The sequence below is a fragment of the Rutilus rutilus genome (genome assembly GCF_951802725.1).
Source record: "Rutilus rutilus genome assembly, chromosome: 22".
NCBI lineage: Eukaryota > Metazoa > Chordata > Actinopteri > Cypriniformes > Leuciscidae > Rutilus > Rutilus rutilus.
This window is the reverse complement of record NC_140227.1, coordinates 17,336,130-17,354,325: the sequence shown is the minus strand read 5'-3', so window position 1 is coordinate 17,354,325 and position 18,196 is coordinate 17,336,130. Positions and strand designations below refer to the sequence as shown.

Below are 18,196 nucleotides of genomic sequence, written 5' to 3'. Positions count from 1 at the left end.
AACTTTTGTTTAAAATACTATTAATAGCCTATTTTAAAAACGTTGTCAACCAAATCAAAATCAGTATGGCAAAACCAAAATGCATGAAGCCATTTTGTTGAGATGATTTCTTTAGACACTTATGACTATATGTAAAGGTCATTGATTTATAAGGGAAAACTTTTTATTATATAAAAATATATATTTTGTGTGTGTGTGTGTGTGTGGCCTACTTAAAAAAAAAACAATATGTTTGCATTATGAACACGCACATGTGTTCAGGGTTCACATTTCGCGCAGTATAATGACAGAAATGATTGTGACAAGTTAAATGGATGGAAACAAAGATGCTGATGAAACATTTTACAGTGCGCTTTGTTTCTTGACGCAGCCCACATACGAAGAAAGCTTGTTTCATTGGAAAGTAATAACTGTTGCCTGTTGATTCTCGAGCACCCCCACCCTCCGCTTGATCTGTGTCTGCTTCACCTGTGGAGAGTACGGACAGCTGGATATCCACAGATCATCCGCAGAAGACACACATTTGTTTCCATTTGTAACACCATCCCCCAAGCATATTGTATCTGCGATAACAGAGCCGCGCCGTGATTGGCTCCGCTCGCGACTCCGGTGAAATCCTATTGGCCCAGGCCTGAAAACACGAGTGTTTGGTGACGCCCACAATCCTTTAAATACCGAACAACCCGACGCTGTTAGCATGTGGTGAACTGTCATCGCACTCTCGACGACTCAAGACCCTAAAGGAGTACGAGCACATCGCTTCAACTCAATCTCTTTGACTTAATCGTCAACTTTTACAGCCAAAATGAAAGTTGTGGGACCTACCTGCGCGCTGAAGAGCGGCGAAGATGTTGTCCGCTGCCTCTCCGACCAGAGCCTGGCTATCACCAAATGCAAGATCCCGCTGCTGGACGAGCAAATGACCATGTTTCTGCAGGACATGAACAGCTGCTACAGCAAACTGAAAGAGCTGGTGCCCACGCTGCCGACCAACAAGAAAGCCAGCAAGGTGGAGATCCTGCAGCACGTTATTGATTACATCTGGGACTTGCAGGTCGAGCTGGACAGCAAGAAGAACCAGAGCTCCTCTCCCCGCACTCCCCTCACGACGCTCAACGCGGAACTGGCCAGCATCTCCGTCGAGGTAAACAGACTAGCCTATATATGATTCTTTCTGCTCAACTAAATGATCCATTCGTAACAAGAATGTCTGTGTGAATGACTCAACTCATGATGTTTCCCCTCTTGTTTTGCAGAACGGCTGTTCAGACGACCGAATCATGTGCCGTTAAAGCTAATGCTCTCGGTTTCACATCAGCTGATCGAAGCATCGCGAATAACGAACAAGGTGCGCTGAGGTGATGATGATGATGATGATGATGGACCAGAACCGCCGTGACGCCTTGAACTGTGTTGGGATAGACTCTCATTCTCCTGTTGTAGAGGGAAAACAACTTTCAGTAGAGAGTCACAAAACCCCGTGGACATGAGAAGTGTGACGTGCTCTCTGAGATCTTCCCAAACACACCGATGTGTGTGTGTGTTAAAGCTGTGGAATCCATGGCGATTATTCACTTATAGTTCATGCATTTCCCCCTCGGTCAAAGTTTCTCCAATGTTTTCTTAAGTCTTTAGAAAATCTTCTATTTTGCTGTAAATGTTTTCTCAGATTACTGAGCGAAAGAATGTATTGTATATTACAATGACATATGATGTGAATGCTTTATTGTGTTTTTTACAATGTATATTGTTTTTTTTATGATTAAAACAAGAAAATGAGACGTATTTTGGACTTGTTTTGTATGTGGGAACGAATGAAAGTTGGACTGAGTTTAGAGTGCCTTTTTTAAATAGTTTAGTTGGTCAGTTTTACTTCCATTTAAAATGAGTTGCTTTCACAAGGTTAAAGGTCATTTAGCCTGTTAACACATTAAACATTATGCTGTAACATGTTTTCTTCATGTTACGACATCATTATTACACAATTTCTGTCATTTCAAATAAATTAGTTCAATTTCATCCTTATTTGTCAGTAGTTAAACTGAAAGTGAAATTATCACTGCAGATTGTAACTTTGATTTAGTGAGTAAATGAAACATAAAAACAGCCATTCAATTTTAGTGGGTTCATCTGTTTAAAAATTTAAATGATGAAAAACACGAAAAATACAGCTATATAAGATAAAGGTCCTATCTGATAAATATGACATCAACAAAAGGCAAAATAAATGGAAAAGTAGGCCAATGGTTTACAAGAGAGGGAACTAATCTTTCCCTTGAAAAATTAAAAAAGATTTAAATGAATAATTAATAAAGCATTTTAATTGGTTAAGGATTGCTTGATTATTCAAGTTATTTTTAGCTATAGTGATATTGTCAAACGTTTTAAAGCGTGTAATTCCGCTTCTTTTTACGCATCCCAGTATTTAAGCACGGGTAGCGGAAGGGTTAAGTGCTTTCCGAGAAGAAGGCAGTTCGTTATAAGATTTATTCCGTCTCCCTGGTGCAATGTTTTTCTCATTTCCCTGCGGTGTGATGCGCGCAGCTGCAGGCCTCTGCTCGGATCGGCCGGTGTGTGTGATTGTGTTTGTGTGATCGCTTTGTGCCAAGGGCAGGGGAGGGCGCAGACTGAGCGGCGCCGCCGCACACCTGGGGAAGTTCAGGTTAAATCGCTCCACATTCCTCGGCACACAGCTGATTGAAACATTAACAAACAGTAATCCGCAAGCCCGGGCTGCAGATGGGCCGGGAACACGGCCAAGGAACTCTCACTCCCTCTGTATAGTTTCCCACATACTACAACGAAAGCTTCTTTTAATAAGAACTTAGCGCATTTAAACATAGCGCCACACATTATACAGCCAACTTTTCCACTGGAACATCAACTTAACAGCACGCGCTTTGACTTAAGAACACGTTGTTTTCAGGCCAGTGCGAGATATTTAAATTAATTATAGCTAAAAAGTTTATGCAATTAGCAATTTAATGTTAATTAAGGGGCATTTAGCCTATGCATGTAAGTACTGAATCTTCTCTGACAGACGTAAAAGTGATAAGGCCAAATGCATTTTTAGTAAATCCGTATGCTCATCGGTTTCATTGAATGATACTTACCACTTACAGCCTATTAAGACGACATTCCCTTTTTAAGAATAAAGTTAGTTTTGTAGTTGAGGCGGGACATTTGGGCTTCTAGCGCCCCTCAGTGGTAACATGGTGAACTTTATTTTACCTAAAGACACACACACACTTTGGGTTTCCATCTTTTATGGTGACTTTCCATATGAATGGATTTTATACTGTACAAACGGTGTATTCGGTCCCCTATTCGGTATATTATTTATGAAATTTTTGGTATTACTTTCCTTATGTTATTATGGGGACATTTTTTCCTCACAACATATAGGGGATACCTGAACACTACACACACACACACGTGTTCATGCTTTATGGGGACTTTCCAAATACATAATGGTTTTTATACTGTACAAACTGTATATTCTATCCCCTGAGGAGAAGAATTTTGAAAATTGCCATCTTTGTGGGGACATTTTGTCCCCATAATGTAGGGTTTACCAGGACCACAAATACACACACGTTGAGTTTCGTTCTGGGACTTTCTATAGAAAGTTTTTTTTTGTACTGTACAAACTGTATATTCTATCCCATAAGCCTATACCCATTACAGGAAACATCCTGCATTTTTACATTTTCAAAAAACAATTTAGTATGATTTATAGCCATAATGGGGACCAAAAAAAATGTCAAAATGACTGGTATTACTCTCTTTGTGGTCCCCATAATGTACCAAGAGTGCACACACACACTTTGGGTTTCCATATTTTATGGTGACTTTCCATATGAATGGATTTTATACTGTACAAACTGTGTATTCGGTTCCCTAACACTTTCCCTAAACACCACCCTCACAGAAAACTTTCTGCATTTGTACATGTATAAAAACATAATTTGGTATGATATTATTTATGAAATTTCCTTATGTTATTGGGACATTTTTTCCTCACAACATATAGGGGATACCTGAACACTACACACACACACGTGTTCATGTTTTATGGGGACTTTCCAAATACATAACGGTTTTTATACTGTACAAACTGTATATTCTATCCCCTGAGGACAAGGATTTTGAAAATTGCCATCTTTGTGGGGTTTACATAATGTAGGGTTTACCAGGACCACAAATACACACACAGACACACACGTTACATTTTCAAAAAACATAATTTAGTATGATTTATAGCCGTAATGGGGACCAAAAAAAAGTGTCAAAATGACTGGTATTACTCTCTTTGTGGTCCCCATAATGTACCAGGAGTGCGCACACACACACACACACACACACACACACACACACACACACAGAGCTATTTAAATGGGGACATTCCATACACTTGTATTGTTTTTATATAAAGCTTGTTATAAAAACAATAAGCAAAACCAAAAACTTACTCCATTTTTACAATTAAAATAACCTCCAACAACTTGGTCAAAAATGAGGGTGTCCTCAAAAGGAGCTTTTGTCAGATTTCTCTCACTTCTTGGTACAAATTTGTCATCGAAACAGAAAAGCAGGCACGCACAAACCGCAGAACATACGTGTCACGTTTAAATAGAACTTTTATTTACAACAATATCAACATCAAGCAAAATAATTAAGTGTAATGTAATTTACATCCTGTAAAATGTGAGCTTATCTTTTCATGTTCACACCCCTCCGTCAACCAGTTCTGAAAACACACCAGAATAACCTCAATTTCCCGGAATTATCGTTTCAAAATATACTTTGTCACAATCAACAGTAATCTAGCGAAATGAACACAAACGATAGCGTTGCTTTCCTGAAAAGACTGAAGAGACTGACTTATTATTAGTTTCCCCATTGAATTTCATTCCCGCATCTGGGAATCAGCATTATTTGAAGTCACTGAAGGTAAAGACTTGACTAATGAAGCGGCCGAGGATCACTGCAACAGAGATGCACGGATGAGCGTCTTTGACAGAATGGATTCCTTATTACTCGTACTTTCAAAAAGCACACGTAAAAGTGGTTTAAGAAACGTTTTAAAACGAGGTGTGTAGTCTTGGCAGTTCTGTAGATAATTCAAAATCATTCAAATCTTACAAAACTCAAACTGAAGAGCGAATAAACCTGCATGATAGAGAAACCCTCAAAAAGCACAGACAATACTGCTAAAATATCAACTGGCCTCAAAAATAAACAGGTATACTTGGTTTTGTATGTATACAGTATATAGTACAAAATCATAATATGTAGTAATATGTTCATATGATATGTACCTTTTACTCCGCGCATTAGCGCAAACACATATTAATGGATACACTTCTGTAATCAAACTTGAGGAAACAGAAAAAGAAAAGACTGAAAAAAATATCTTTGGATTGTGCATGTTTCTTAAAGGTAGATTCTGAAGAACCGACAGTACGATGCAGAGAGAAAGTGAGTTATTTTCATTAGTAAGAGCTAGCTTAAAAAGCAACATCAAGCATAATCTTTGCGCATCATCTGAAAATTTGCACCATTGTTTTTTTTTTGTTTGTTTTTTTCGGTCAGAAGAACAAATGGAAATGAAAATAAAACGATGAAACCATCATCACTGCGCAACATTTCTGCGAAAAAAAAGAAGCCATCCAAACATAATGGCGGTCATTGTTGAAAAAGAAAAGACAAACAGGCTGTGCTGGAAAAGATAAAAATAAAATATTTTCTCCCTTTGATAAAAGTTAGAATAGATGTAAAACCCAGAGCAGTATTGACCTAAAATATAGATAAGATGGACCTAACCGGGTCCAAACTCTGTGCAAAAAAAAGTATGTAGTAAAAGCATGTATGGTACATATGTAGCATACAGTATTTACAATTCCAATCTTATTCACACACACACAAAAAAAAAAAAAAAAAAAAAATCCTGTCTAATACTGCAGTACCTTTTGCTTTTTGTTGACACACCACTTCGGTGGATTGAGAGGAGGATTATTGCTTTGATATGCGTAAGTGATGAAGTTCTGGTGCTTACAATTCCCACGGTTTTCATTCAAAAAGAGGCTTGTCCGAAACAAATTCAAAATAGACAATATGCACATAATCGTTCTATAAGGCTAGAAAAGCAAGAAATATATTGCAACTATCCTTTTCCGTACTAGCCTTAAAATAAAGTGCTCCCCACACTGTCAAGTTGTACCACAACCGTTCCTACTCTGTTCACCCTGGTGGTTATGTTGTGTACTGCAGTACAGCCACGTGGGACAGGAGAGAGAGAGCCTGCTGCACTCGCTACTGGGCACATTCCCCCAAAAACCCCACAGAGAAGGCTTGAGTCTCTCTCTTTCTCTCTCTATCCCCTTTCCATGTCTTTCTCTCTCCCTCAGTCAAGTTTTCGCTGAAGAGTTCCAGCGATTTCTCCTCTGCGAGGCGGATGTTATAGCTTCATGTTGACATTTCCTCAGCGGACTGATGTGCGAGTCCGAGTTAGACTCCAGCTTTGACAAGAGATGGCTCGTCGCCTCAGCAGTACTTCTGTAAAACACGTTACACGTGCACAGATAAGTAAAGGTAACGTGTGACGTGTTTTAATGCAGTCATGCGTATGTAACCGAATCAACGCGGGGCCTGTACCTGATCGGGTCCCATCGGCATGCGTCCCATGCCCATGGCACTCATGCCCATCTGGCCCTGCATTGGGGGCATCTGCCCTGCACCGTTGCCATTTACACCCCCCTGCATGGAACCGTTCATCATCATTCCCCCGTACTGTCCCGGCGCCCCCTGCTGGGGATATTGCTGCTGCTGGGAGTATGAACTAGGAAACAGATAAAACAGGAGAAAGATTGGTAACTGGTAGCACTTTATTTAACAATCCCCATGTACATACCATGAACTTATTACAGTAATTAACTGGGTAATAACTCTGACCCTACTCCTAAACCTAACCCATGTAGTTACCTTATATTACCCAGTATGTAAGCACACTGTAAGTACACATACTGTCAAATAAAGTGCGACCACTTAACTCTATTAAAAACCATGCATTCATGTTTGATTGTTGTGACTGACAGGTTCAATACTTTGTCTGAAAAGTTTTTCAGTAACACTTTACAATAAGTTAATGTATGTATTATCTAACAATAACAAATACAGAAACAAATGGATTGCTCATGGTTAGGTCATCTTTGTTAACGTTAGTTAATAAAAATACAGCTGTTTATTGTCAGTTCACGTTAGTTAACAGTGCATTAACTAATGTTAACAAGATTTTAGTAGTAAATATTGAAATTAACATTAACAAAGATTATTAGTTATTATCATTATTAATGTTAACTCACGTAGTTAACTAATGAACCTTATTTAAATTTTAATTATGACCAGTTTTTCATTTATTTAGCACAGTGTACCACATCGGCATTGTTTTAGTACTATTCATATACTATTATAATATTTATTTATAATTTTGTTATGTGCTTTTGTCATTTTCATTAGGTTTTCTTTTTTTTTCATTTCAGTTTTAGTTAATAACAACCCTGCTTTTTGCCAATAAATTTCTAAGATTTTCTAAAATAATTTTATAGCATTTCTAGCTGGTTAAATATTATTTTAGAACTGAGCATAACTAGAAAAGCTGATTTATATATAATAACACTAATATATAGTAATAAATATTATATAAAACAATAATATAATATCAAAAAAATTAAATATTAAAATTACATATATCTTTATTTATATATATTTGTACTTTCATAACTATAGTAATTTCCATAACATTTTCAAGACCGTTCACAACCAGAACAATAACTATAATATAACTCTATTAGCATCCATATTATATTGTTCTGTTTATTCTAAACACAATTAATAAAACGGACCACAATTAACAAAAATAAAAATATGAAAGTGATTACAATATTGTTTCTGCTATTCTTTTACGTACATCTTTGTCATCCTTGGTGCGAACAGGCCGTTAAGTGTCATTTTATTAAATCATTTTTCAAGGACAGAAAGCAAAAATGATCTGACATTTCCACCAGTTTCCATGCTGCATAAGGGTTTAGAACTTACTTATTCATGGGCATGGGCCCCTGTCCCCAACCTTTCATCTCTGCTGACTGGTACATGGGATTGCTCTGTGGGTGCTGTTGCATCATGGGATTCTGAGGGCCACCCATACGACCAGACATCATATTGGTAGGGGGGCTGCTGCCTGTTGCCACAAATGAAGGGTCCCCCTGCTGGCCCATACCTGCAATCACAACACACATATTTACAAGAAAGCAAGAAGAAAGTGCATTGCGCATCATTTGCAATTGATATACCTAAGCAAATCGATATTCTATTCCAATGCTGTTAACCACCACGTTATTTTATAGCGCATTTCAGGAGTGTTTCTAGCTTTTTTATTAGTACTCAGGCACATAAAAAAAAAAAAAAAAAAAAAAGATAAATTATAAAATTATAAATATATGGACATAAATTGTCTTTCCCTGCAGTAGAGAGTCGTTTACAATGTGCACGAAATCTGCTCACGAGAGCGGGGCAACTCAAATGAGATCGCAGCAATAGCAAACCACAACCATCCAATCAAACCCCAATGGACAAAATTAAGCCCCGTCCTACATTTTCTCTTGTTCGAGAAGCCGTTTCACTCAGATACGGGTCACAATAGGGCATTGTCCCCATCATTTCATGATGACTTTAAGCAATGAGATCCCAATATGATAACTATCCTACCATAGTTGCCTCCATAGTTAAAGGCCTGCTGGCCGGGCTGGTTCATTGGGGGTCCTCCCATTGGACTGTCCATTCCTGTGGGAGCTGTGACATTAGGAGGGGGACTGAAGCCTCCGGCTGCAACCTGTTGCTGTTGATGCTGCTGCTGTTGCTGCATCATCATCATCATCCTTTGTCTTCTCATCTGCAGAAAAGAAGAAAACAATCGTACATCAAATCGTATACTTCAGTTACACTACATAAATTGTCACTGGGGGGTCGAGTACGATATATGCAACTCCACGTGACTAACACAAGCGCATATTTTGAAAACGGTCTGTTTATACCTCTGTTTGAAGATTCATCATTTCTCTGCTGCGCTGGGCCATCATCTGAGCATTCAGAAAACCAGGCTGAAAGATGAGGAAGGGTGATATTAGAGAGAGAAAATGAACATATATGAGGTTTCAGATTTCATCGGAGGAAGAAAAAAGTACCTGTCCACCCATGCCTGGCTGCATGCTGGGTCTCATGCCTGGGTTTCCGGGCGGGTTGTTATCTGGCCTCATCACCATGCCCTGCCTGCTCTGGTTCAAAAACTGCAGCAAAGACACATCCAGATGTTATGAGATTTCATCAAGTAACATCATTCATTACAGTTAATCTGCTGGAAGGATAAAATAATAAAATCATCAAGTAAATATCATTACTTGTGTTGAATATAGGATTTCAAGTTTCAATTATGGTTTATTTAGAATCTAAAATACATGTTTGATTTTACAAAAAAAAAAACTTTTTTTTTTATATCTATCATTAAAATGCAAATATTTTATAATGCAATATTGCAACTATTTATTACTGAATTTTTTAAATGACATTATTGTATGTACAATGTTTTTAGTTATAATTTACACGGCTTTAATGTACAAAAATGTTCAACTGTAGTCCTCATGCAAAATGCAAGCCTTTTAATATGCGCATTCCAATAAGTTATTTAATTTTATAAAGATATTTTTGTCATTAATATTCTTTCATATGTGGTTAAGCTACATACAGTTCATAATGTTTTTAATGTGAATATGTAAAATATACAAACATTACAAGCACATTTTCTATATAAAATGTCCCAGTTTTCTGTGTCATAGCAAAAAGATCTGACTGAACGATAATAATTTTTCTCCATTAATTATTATTAATTAGTAGTCCCAGCCCTACATTACACAAAATATTATAGGCACTAGAAACTAGAATTTCTAAAACGTGGATCAGCTGTAAAAGCATGTAAATCGATTACACTTCCTCATTTTTGTCCGTTGAGTGCTGCTCACCTGCTGTCCCTGCAGTCTCTGCTGGAGCTGTAGTCTGAGAGGCTTGGTCGTGTTCACCATCCGAGGTCTCATCATGTTCGCACGAGGATGCATAGCGCCCATTCCACCCATTCCGGGAAAACCACCCTGCTGGCTCATCTGACTCATCATGGGGTTAAACCCTGGTCCAGACTGGGGACCAGGTCCAGGGCCGGGACCAGGGTTGGGACCAGGGCCATATCCACCCTGCATCCCCATGGATGGGGGGCCTGGGTAGCCCTGCCCATACATGCCCTTGGGCTCCATACCCATAGACGAGTCAGGCCCCGGACAAGGACCAGAGAAGGGGTCTGTCGGAGGGGGCTGGTCTGAACTATGACCCTAAAGGGAGAAAAGAGAAAGACGTTGTTTTTCAGGGAATGTGACTGGATGGTTGCTCTAACATTTCTAACTCCACAGCGTTACAGAAAGTGAACACATCTGTTCCATGAAGCAGGTCGGCTGAGTACCTGGTTGATGAGATCCGGTATGCCAAGGGCACGGTCGATCTCCTCCAGAGCAATGACGTCAGTGTTGTTGAGTAGAGAGTCCAGCTGGTCCAACAGAGCTCGCTCATCACTCTGACCCTCAGTGGTGGATGGAGGGACCAGAAGATCATCCAGAGAGTTATTAAATGGCAGCCTGATACACAAGCAGAGGGCAAAGAGGACGCTATTAACTTTTGGGTGTAAAAACCATCTAAACATCGTTGCAACAAAATAGATTTACTTGAGAAGCAATGAGATGCACACACTTGTTTTCAGAGAATATATCTTGAATTAAGTACTTTTTTGGTTTTAAGAACAAATCTAACAAAATAAAAAAAAAAGGGGGGAAATTTTATATAAATGATATAAACTTAACTTAATGCAAATCTTATTTGACATGTAAATTTATAAAACGATATATATATTTCAATTTTTTTTTACAAAAAACGAAATATATAAATATTATATATATTAATCCATTTTTTGTTTAGTTTTAAATCCTTAAAATAATAAATGTAACATTTAAATATAATATTATAAACACACATATATACATGTATACATGAATACTGTGTTTATATATATATATATATATATATATATATAATATAGCTATAATATATATAATAATAATAATAATATACATTAATAACAACATATTATTTTGTATTTAAAAATATATTTTTTAATACATTTATTTTATTTTATTTTATTTTATTTTATTTTATGGACTGAAAAAAAAAAAGCATTAAGAAAAAAAAAGTCAGAGCTGCCATCTCATTTATAATGTTTGGGTTTGGTAACATGAAACCTATCAATTTGAAAGGGCTTTGGGGAGAAAATGTGTGATTGGATGTGAGAATATGATCCATTTGAAAGTGCTATATAAATGCCACATTCATTCATTCATTCACTCACTCATTCAAGTGAATAAGTCTACACTAATTTTAAGCATTTAGCATCAATGAAAGCAGGCAAATGATCTAAAACTGTAGATCTAACGTAGCATAATTTAATTAACCTGTTTGCATTCTGTGGTCCCTCCATTCCCATCCCACTGTCCGGCCATGAAGGGGACTGTGGTGGAGGTGCCTGCCCTCTGAACGAATTTATACCCATTCCTACATCATAAGGCCCTGCAAAAACAACATCATGCCGTTTGAAAGATTTAATTTGATATATTATATTTGATATATTTGATATTATATTGATATATTTTAATAGGCACACACTGCTGGTTTTTAGTTATTCTGAATTAACAGCACTTACCCATATCCATCAACTGCTGCTGCAACATGGATCTGGTTGCAGGAACGCTGTTAGATCGGTTAACCATGGGTCCTCCCATCATGCTCTTAGGATTGTGGTCCATGCCTGCACGACCCATGCCAGGGTGTCCGACAGGGCTGCCGGTGGAACCAGACATTCCCCAATCTCCTGCACCTGCCATAGGGGGCCGATTGGGCATTCCCATTGGCCTGTTTGGACCTCCTGGGAACAAAATGGTGGAAATGTTAAAAATCCCTCTACAGAATGAATGTATGCACGGTTTTACAGTTACATTTATGTTTAAACGTTGAATATGAGACTCACCCATGCCCATCTGGTTGTCAGTGTGCTCCTGTTTGACAAGAGAGGAAGGGGCGCTCCTCCTACCCGTCATGCCCGGCCCACTCAAGGGTTTACCATCGACAGACACTGCCCTCTGGAAGGGCACACGTTGACCAGGGCCCATACCAACAACTTCCCGATCTGGAGCACACAATAATGCATACAATTCCACTAAGAATAAACACAATGGGCAGCAGTTTTGGTAATCTACGTGGTCATCTGCAGTTACCTTTAACATATTTGTCCAGTTCATTTCTGTTGAAGTTTACATGTTGTCATCTAGTCAGATAAAATTTTCAACATCCCCTCCTGGCTTTGAGGCCCTCGAGGTTTTGTGACTCACCATGTGCGGTGCTGTTAGGTCCATTGCCTTGCTTATTGCCTCCTTCCATCCCTCCGGTTCCAGAATCAGCAAACATTCCAGAACCAGAATTCCTCAGCCCTCCAAGAATACTCTCCAAGTTATCCAGCTGGAAAAACAAAACAAAAGGATTGATTTTAGAATAATAAACAAATAAATCTGAATTGGATCCGAGTTTTGCATATCAACAAAACCTAATTTAGTAACCGTCATTATTTTTCATAATGTGGAAAGATATTCCAAAACCCTAATTTTTAAGTATTGACTTAGAAGGGTTTTTAAATATTCAATATATAAATAGATCGATATATATGCAAATTAAAGTTTCTCTTATGCTCATAAAAAAAATACAGTTATACTGCTAAATATTATTACAATTTACCGTAAATGATCTCCTTCCTGTCATGGAAAAGCTGAATTTACAGCTTATGCTACTTAATATTTTTGTGGGAACCGCAATATGTTGTTTTTCAGGATTCTTTGTTAAATAGAAAACAAAAATTTCATAAATATATAAATTAAATATTTTTAATTAAATAAATTCCAAAATATAAGATTAATGTGATCTTGAGAAATATAAACCCCCCCAAATAATCAACCATGAATACCTCATCAGGTGGTTCGATCTTGACTTTGCCCTCCTGGTTGTTAGAGTTGGAGGTTGTGACCCCTGACCCATGCCCTCCAGTGGCCCCTCTCCCTTCCAGCTCCTCCAGCTTTGGCTTGACCTCTGTGGCATTGGGCTCTTTGGAGTCATCCTTATTGAGGAGGTAGTGAAGAAGGGCTTTGGGCTTTTTTCCTTCTTTCGGACTGTGCTGCTCCTGTTTGAGATCCAGATTCCTCCCTTCAGCGCTAGGGTGCTCCGAACCAAGAGAGGCCTTACCAGTAGCCTCGGCTGTGATGCGAGCCACCTCATCGGGTGTGTTTCCATTTTGAAGAAGCTTGTGGAGTATCTTGTGTTTTTCCTGTAAGGTGTGAGTACTGTGATGTCCACTGGGACAAGCCGTGGACGACACTCCTCCCGAGCCTTGCTGATTTAGGTTATTCCCTGATGATGAACCGGAGGAGGAGGACACCCCCGTCGATGAAGGACTCATCATGCCACCTCCTGCCTCCTTTGAGTCGGAACCCATTGGAGTGGAGGCGCGGCCTGGGATGGGTCCACCAGTCGCAGTCCCAATCCCAATCTCTTCAGTTGGGGATGTGAGCAACTGAAGTAATTTCTTGTGGCCCTTTCCGTCAGGGACTCTCCGGTTGACTTCCGCCCCAGTGGAACCGTCCTTGTTGGACTGACTGTCCGGCTTATCCGTGGTCTCTGATGAAGAGGCCTGTTGTTGATCCAACCCTGTGCTGTGAGCACTTGACGGGCTCTTGGACTCACCAGCGCTGGGTTTGTTGTTGCCGGTCTGGCCTTGCTGACTGGACTGGGTCGAGTTGATGCTGGGAGAGCTGTCGGATTTGTGGGCAGGTGAGTTGAGAGCTGAAGGTAGAGAAGAGCCAACACCTTCACTTATGGCCTGGAGGGCATTCAATGAGCTGCTAGAGAAGGTGTTCCCAACTGATGGACCAGAAGATCCACCACTGCCGCCCATACCTACGGGACCCATGGGAGAGTGCATGCCTGCAACATCAAAAAAGTAAAGAAATTACAGTCAAATCTTGATGTTTGTTTTCTAATGGAGCACTAAAGCCCAAAGTATACTTAAGGTTTTTATGCATACACTAGGGTCCGTGTACATGATGCAAATTTAATCATCAGCATAGTATGCGTGTACTGTACAAAGCAGTCAGATTTTTCTACCAACAAGTACAATGTACGCTCAGCTCCCACATGCACCTTGAAGTTTTAATGCACTAACTAGTTTGCCCACAAGATGGCAACACTGCCAATGCCTGTTGTTTCACAGTCAAAAAAAGAAACCAATGAGACAAAAAACTACTGGAGAAAACAATAGATGGCCATGTTGATGAGCGCTCATGTGAAGGAATAAAGAGACACACGCAGCTCTAGTTTAAATGAGTAAAGTCATTTTTATCTGTGAAAACTTCTGAAGAGAAATAGAGCAGATTCACTAAACAAGGACAAAACTTTCTAGTGTGCATGTATTGAGTGTTCATGTATCAAATGGAGTATACTTTGAAAGGCTGTGCATTTGCCTTACGCATATGCTAAGCATTAATGTCAAAACTGAAGTATATTTTAGGCTTAAAGGGATAGTTCATCCAAAAATGAAAATGCTGTCATCATTTACTCACCCTCATGTTGTTCCAAACCTGTATGATTTCCTTTCTTCTGCTGAACACAAAAGAAGATATTTTAAAGAAGGTTGGTAATTAAACAGTTGCTGGTCCCATTGACTTCCATAGTATTTTTTTTTCCTACTATGGAAGTCAATGGGGTCCATCAGTCATTTGGTTACCGACTTTCTTCAAAATCTCTTCTTTTGTGCTCAGCAGAAGAAAGTAAGTCATACAGGTTTGGAACAACATGAGGGTGAGTAAATGATGACAGCATTTTCATTTTTGGGTGAACTATCCCTTTAAAGGAACACGCCGACTTTTTGGGACTTTAGCTTATTCACCGTATCCACCAGAGTTAGATAAGTCCATACATACCTTTTTCATCTCCGTGCGTGCTGTAACTCTGTCTGACGCACCCACCGCTAGCCTAGCTTAGCACAAAGACTGGAGGTAAACGGCTCCAGCAAGCATGCTGCCTAGAGCCCTGCACGGGGCAAAAAATCCAGCCCTAACCGAGACCTGGCCCGTGGTGTTCAAGCCCTAATCCGGCCCCAGCCTGAAAACGTCTGCAATTTTTCAGCCCGAACCTGACCCGAGACCAACATCAATATCACTTTAAGCTCTCTCTGACGCACACTGTCTCTGCTAGACGCACACACAAGACGCACACACATACACACACACGCTACTAGGTAAAATTTTATTATAGGCCTCAAACACCACCGACAATTATGCCCACAAATATTAATACAGACTGTCCATTACAGAGAAACATAAGCATGCAGTAGAGAATATTATATAGCCAAATGTGATCTAGCAGTAAATAAAGATTCACGGCCTACCTTTTTTTGATGTTAAATAACTTTACTGAAGAACAACGTTTCAAAGAACTCTTTGCCAACTGGCTAACGTTAAATAATAATAAAAATATAATACCATTTTTTTTAAATCTGTTGAACTGAGCAGGCTCACATTCACTGTTTATTCGCGAGTGTTGTGAAGAAAAAGAATAGCATCCACTGTTGAAGGCTTCAGGCTCGGTAATCAAATCAAAACTCTTTCAAAATGCAGCTTTTCCTGAAGTATTGGGAACTTTTAGTAACTCCCCACACTCCAACTTCTCCCTGATGCTCTGCATGGTCAACTGTCACCTAATGCATTGCACTCGCGTAATCACATATTGCGTTGCATATAATATTATCAATATAACAATATTTCATACAGTAGCCTGCGCTCTGCACGTATATTATGGGCACGATGAAAGGAGAGTCCGACCAAAGCCCGATCTGTAAAAAAAAAAAAAAAAAAAAAGAAGGCCAGACTGCTCCCAATAAGTGACAAAATAACGCCAACATTTTCCTATTTACATGTGTATAGTCACAGCGTGTACAAATAACAAGGTCACATGAGACACAGCCATCTTCTAACCTTATACATACTGGGAACTATATTCTCAGAAGGCGAAGCACTGCTACTTGATGGAGTGATTTGCTCGCAGCACCTGAGAAGCCCCGTGGTGAGGAGCAGAGTTCGCTCAGAGTTGGAGTAAATCACTCCGCAGAAGTAGCAGTGCTTCGCCTTCTAAGAATATAGTTCCCAGTATGTATACAGTTAGAAGATGGTTGTGTCTCATGTGACCTTGTTATTCGTACACGCTGTGACTATACAAATCACAACATGTAAATAGGAAAATGTTGGCGTTATTTTGTCACTTATTGGGAGCAGTATGCTAGCTGGAGCCGTTTACCTCCAGTCTTTGTGCTAAGCTAGGCTAGCGGTGGGTGCGTCAGACAGAGTTACAGCACGCACAGAGATGAAAAAGGTATGTATGGACTTATCTAACTCTGGGGGATACGGTGAATAAGCTAAAGTCCCAAAAAGTCGGCGTGTTCAATTAATAGACAAAATACTAAAGTATTTTAATAACGAATGAAATCTGGAAATTTTTCTTATATTTTCTTTCTTTGGTTTAAAGGCAAAATTGATTTAAATTCAATTAAATTAGTTAAAATACCAATAAAAAAAAATAGACAAGCATACCTATTTATTGTAAGGTGATCAAATTAGCAAAAATATTTATTAAATGAATACACGAGGTGCTTGGGATAAGTAGAACTTTAGGAATGACGTGTTCGAATGCTGTGGAACTGAGCAAAGCTTTCTATGTAATTCTGTTAGATTATGCAGGCCTAATATTCCAACCATTTAATCTAAACTGCAAAAACAGGACACATACCTCCAGGTGAGAAAGGACTTGCACCCATTTTAGGACTCCCTCGAATCCGTGGCGACCCCATGAGGTTCTGTTGAGTAGGATTCATACCGGGGCTTCCTTGCGAGGGACTTGTCATGCCCATTCCATAGCTACCACCATGAAACTGTTGGTGTTGATTCATGCCAGGATGGCCCATCTGATTCATAGAGTTCATCTGATTCATAGAGTTCATCTGATTCATGGAGTTCATTTGATTCATGGAGTTCATCTGATTCATGGAGTTCATCTGATTCATGGAGTTCATCTGGTTCATTTGATTCATCTGATGCATCGGGTTCATTTGATTCATCCTGTTGCCTGGGCCGTACATAGGTCCTCCTCTGGGTCCCATGTGACCTTGCTCGTTCATGCCGTAGCCCCTGGGATTGCCCATGGCCATCTGGGTATTCGGATTGGCATTGCCCATAACTGTTCGCATTACACCACCCTGGTTGGGTCTGTATCCATTTTGCTCCCTGTGTGAAAGAGATTGAGATGAGGACGAGGACAGCACAGAGGCATTTTCATGTAAAATCAGAGTAGTGTGTAACTGTTGGCTTTGGGCAGAGCTGCACAAACCTCTGCAGAAGATGTGTAGAGAGGAATGTGACCGGGTCGTTGGTGATGGGGTTTCGGCATAGCTCGCTACGCGTTTGTGCCGTTACTGGAGTGCCATCTGACAAAGAGAACCGATAGAGTGGAGTCTCTGCTCTGCCATGAACATATGCTGAAAAGAGGAAGAAAAAAAACATCATTAATATAACAAAAGTACTCAATCTGTCAATTTCACACCTCATGCAAAAGCAGCATGTTAGCGAGTTACAGAATTCACACTTCCATTTTGTCTTTCAACATCTTTTCTCAAAGTACATGGAGTCATTTACTTAATTTAAACACCAAATTGTGCAATGGACTGTGATGACATGTTTCCAAAGTTATTAAAAAATTTTTTATCTATTTTTTATATATTATGTACATTTCTTACACTATACTTTGTGTTATATTACCTTAGCATTAAAATACAGGGTTAGTTCACCCAAAAATAAAAGTCCCTGTCATTAATTACTCACCCTGATGTCATTTCAAACCCGTAAGACTTTCGTTCATCTTCAGAACACAAATGAAGATCTTTTAATGAAATATGAGAGAT

General features: G+C 39.2%; 2 protein-coding genes across 2 annotated transcripts in view; one reads left to right on the top strand and one right to left on the bottom strand.

Moving 5' to 3' along the window:
• The first annotated feature begins 682 nt into the window (after nucleotides 1–682).
• Nucleotides 683–1,785, top strand: id1 (inhibitor of DNA binding 1, HLH protein). The gene is made up of 2 exons (XM_084395284.1): nucleotides 683–1,144; nucleotides 1,257–1,785. The coding sequence occupies exons 1-2, from the start codon at nucleotides 806–808 to the stop codon at nucleotides 1,290–1,292; spliced, it is 375 nt and encodes a 124-aa protein (XP_084251410.1). The 5' UTR covers nucleotides 683–805; the 3' UTR covers nucleotides 1,293–1,785.
• Nucleotides 1,786–4,622: 2,837 nt separating this feature from the next.
• Nucleotides 4,623–18,196, bottom strand: part of ncoa3 (nuclear receptor coactivator 3) — a 48,170-nt gene continuing 34,596 nt past the window's right edge. The window contains exons 9-23 of the mRNA XM_084396104.1: nucleotides 17,626–17,773; nucleotides 17,029–17,522; nucleotides 13,160–14,172; nucleotides 12,534–12,660; nucleotides 12,173–12,331; nucleotides 11,849–12,070; nucleotides 11,601–11,715; nucleotides 10,562–10,733; nucleotides 10,074–10,433; nucleotides 9,243–9,344; nucleotides 9,093–9,158; nucleotides 8,767–8,950; nucleotides 8,098–8,278; nucleotides 6,658–6,841; nucleotides 4,623–6,558 (exon numbers count right to left, since the gene is read on the bottom strand). Coding sequence (XP_084252230.1) covers nucleotides 6,547–6,558; nucleotides 6,658–6,841; nucleotides 8,098–8,278; nucleotides 8,767–8,950; nucleotides 9,093–9,158; nucleotides 9,243–9,344; nucleotides 10,074–10,433; nucleotides 10,562–10,733; nucleotides 11,601–11,715; nucleotides 11,849–12,070; nucleotides 12,173–12,331; nucleotides 12,534–12,660; nucleotides 13,160–14,172; nucleotides 17,029–17,522; nucleotides 17,626–17,773 — 3,539 coding nt within the window. The 3' untranslated portion in view covers nucleotides 4,623–6,546. The remainder of the gene's footprint in view (nucleotides 6,559–6,657; nucleotides 6,842–8,097; nucleotides 8,279–8,766; nucleotides 8,951–9,092; nucleotides 9,159–9,242; nucleotides 9,345–10,073; nucleotides 10,434–10,561; nucleotides 10,734–11,600; nucleotides 11,716–11,848; nucleotides 12,071–12,172; nucleotides 12,332–12,533; nucleotides 12,661–13,159; nucleotides 14,173–17,028; nucleotides 17,523–17,625; nucleotides 17,774–18,196) is intronic.

Bases quoted from the DNA above. Each gene is read 5' to 3' on its own strand.
- id1 (XM_084395284.1), top strand. From the start codon at position 806: ATGAAAGTTGTGGGACCTACCTGCGCGCTGAAGAGCGGCGAAGATGTT. The intron at 1,145-1,256 runs GTAAACAGACTA...CTTGTTTTGCAG, and splicing joins TGGCCAGCATCTCCGTCGAG to AACGGCTGTTCAGACGACCG.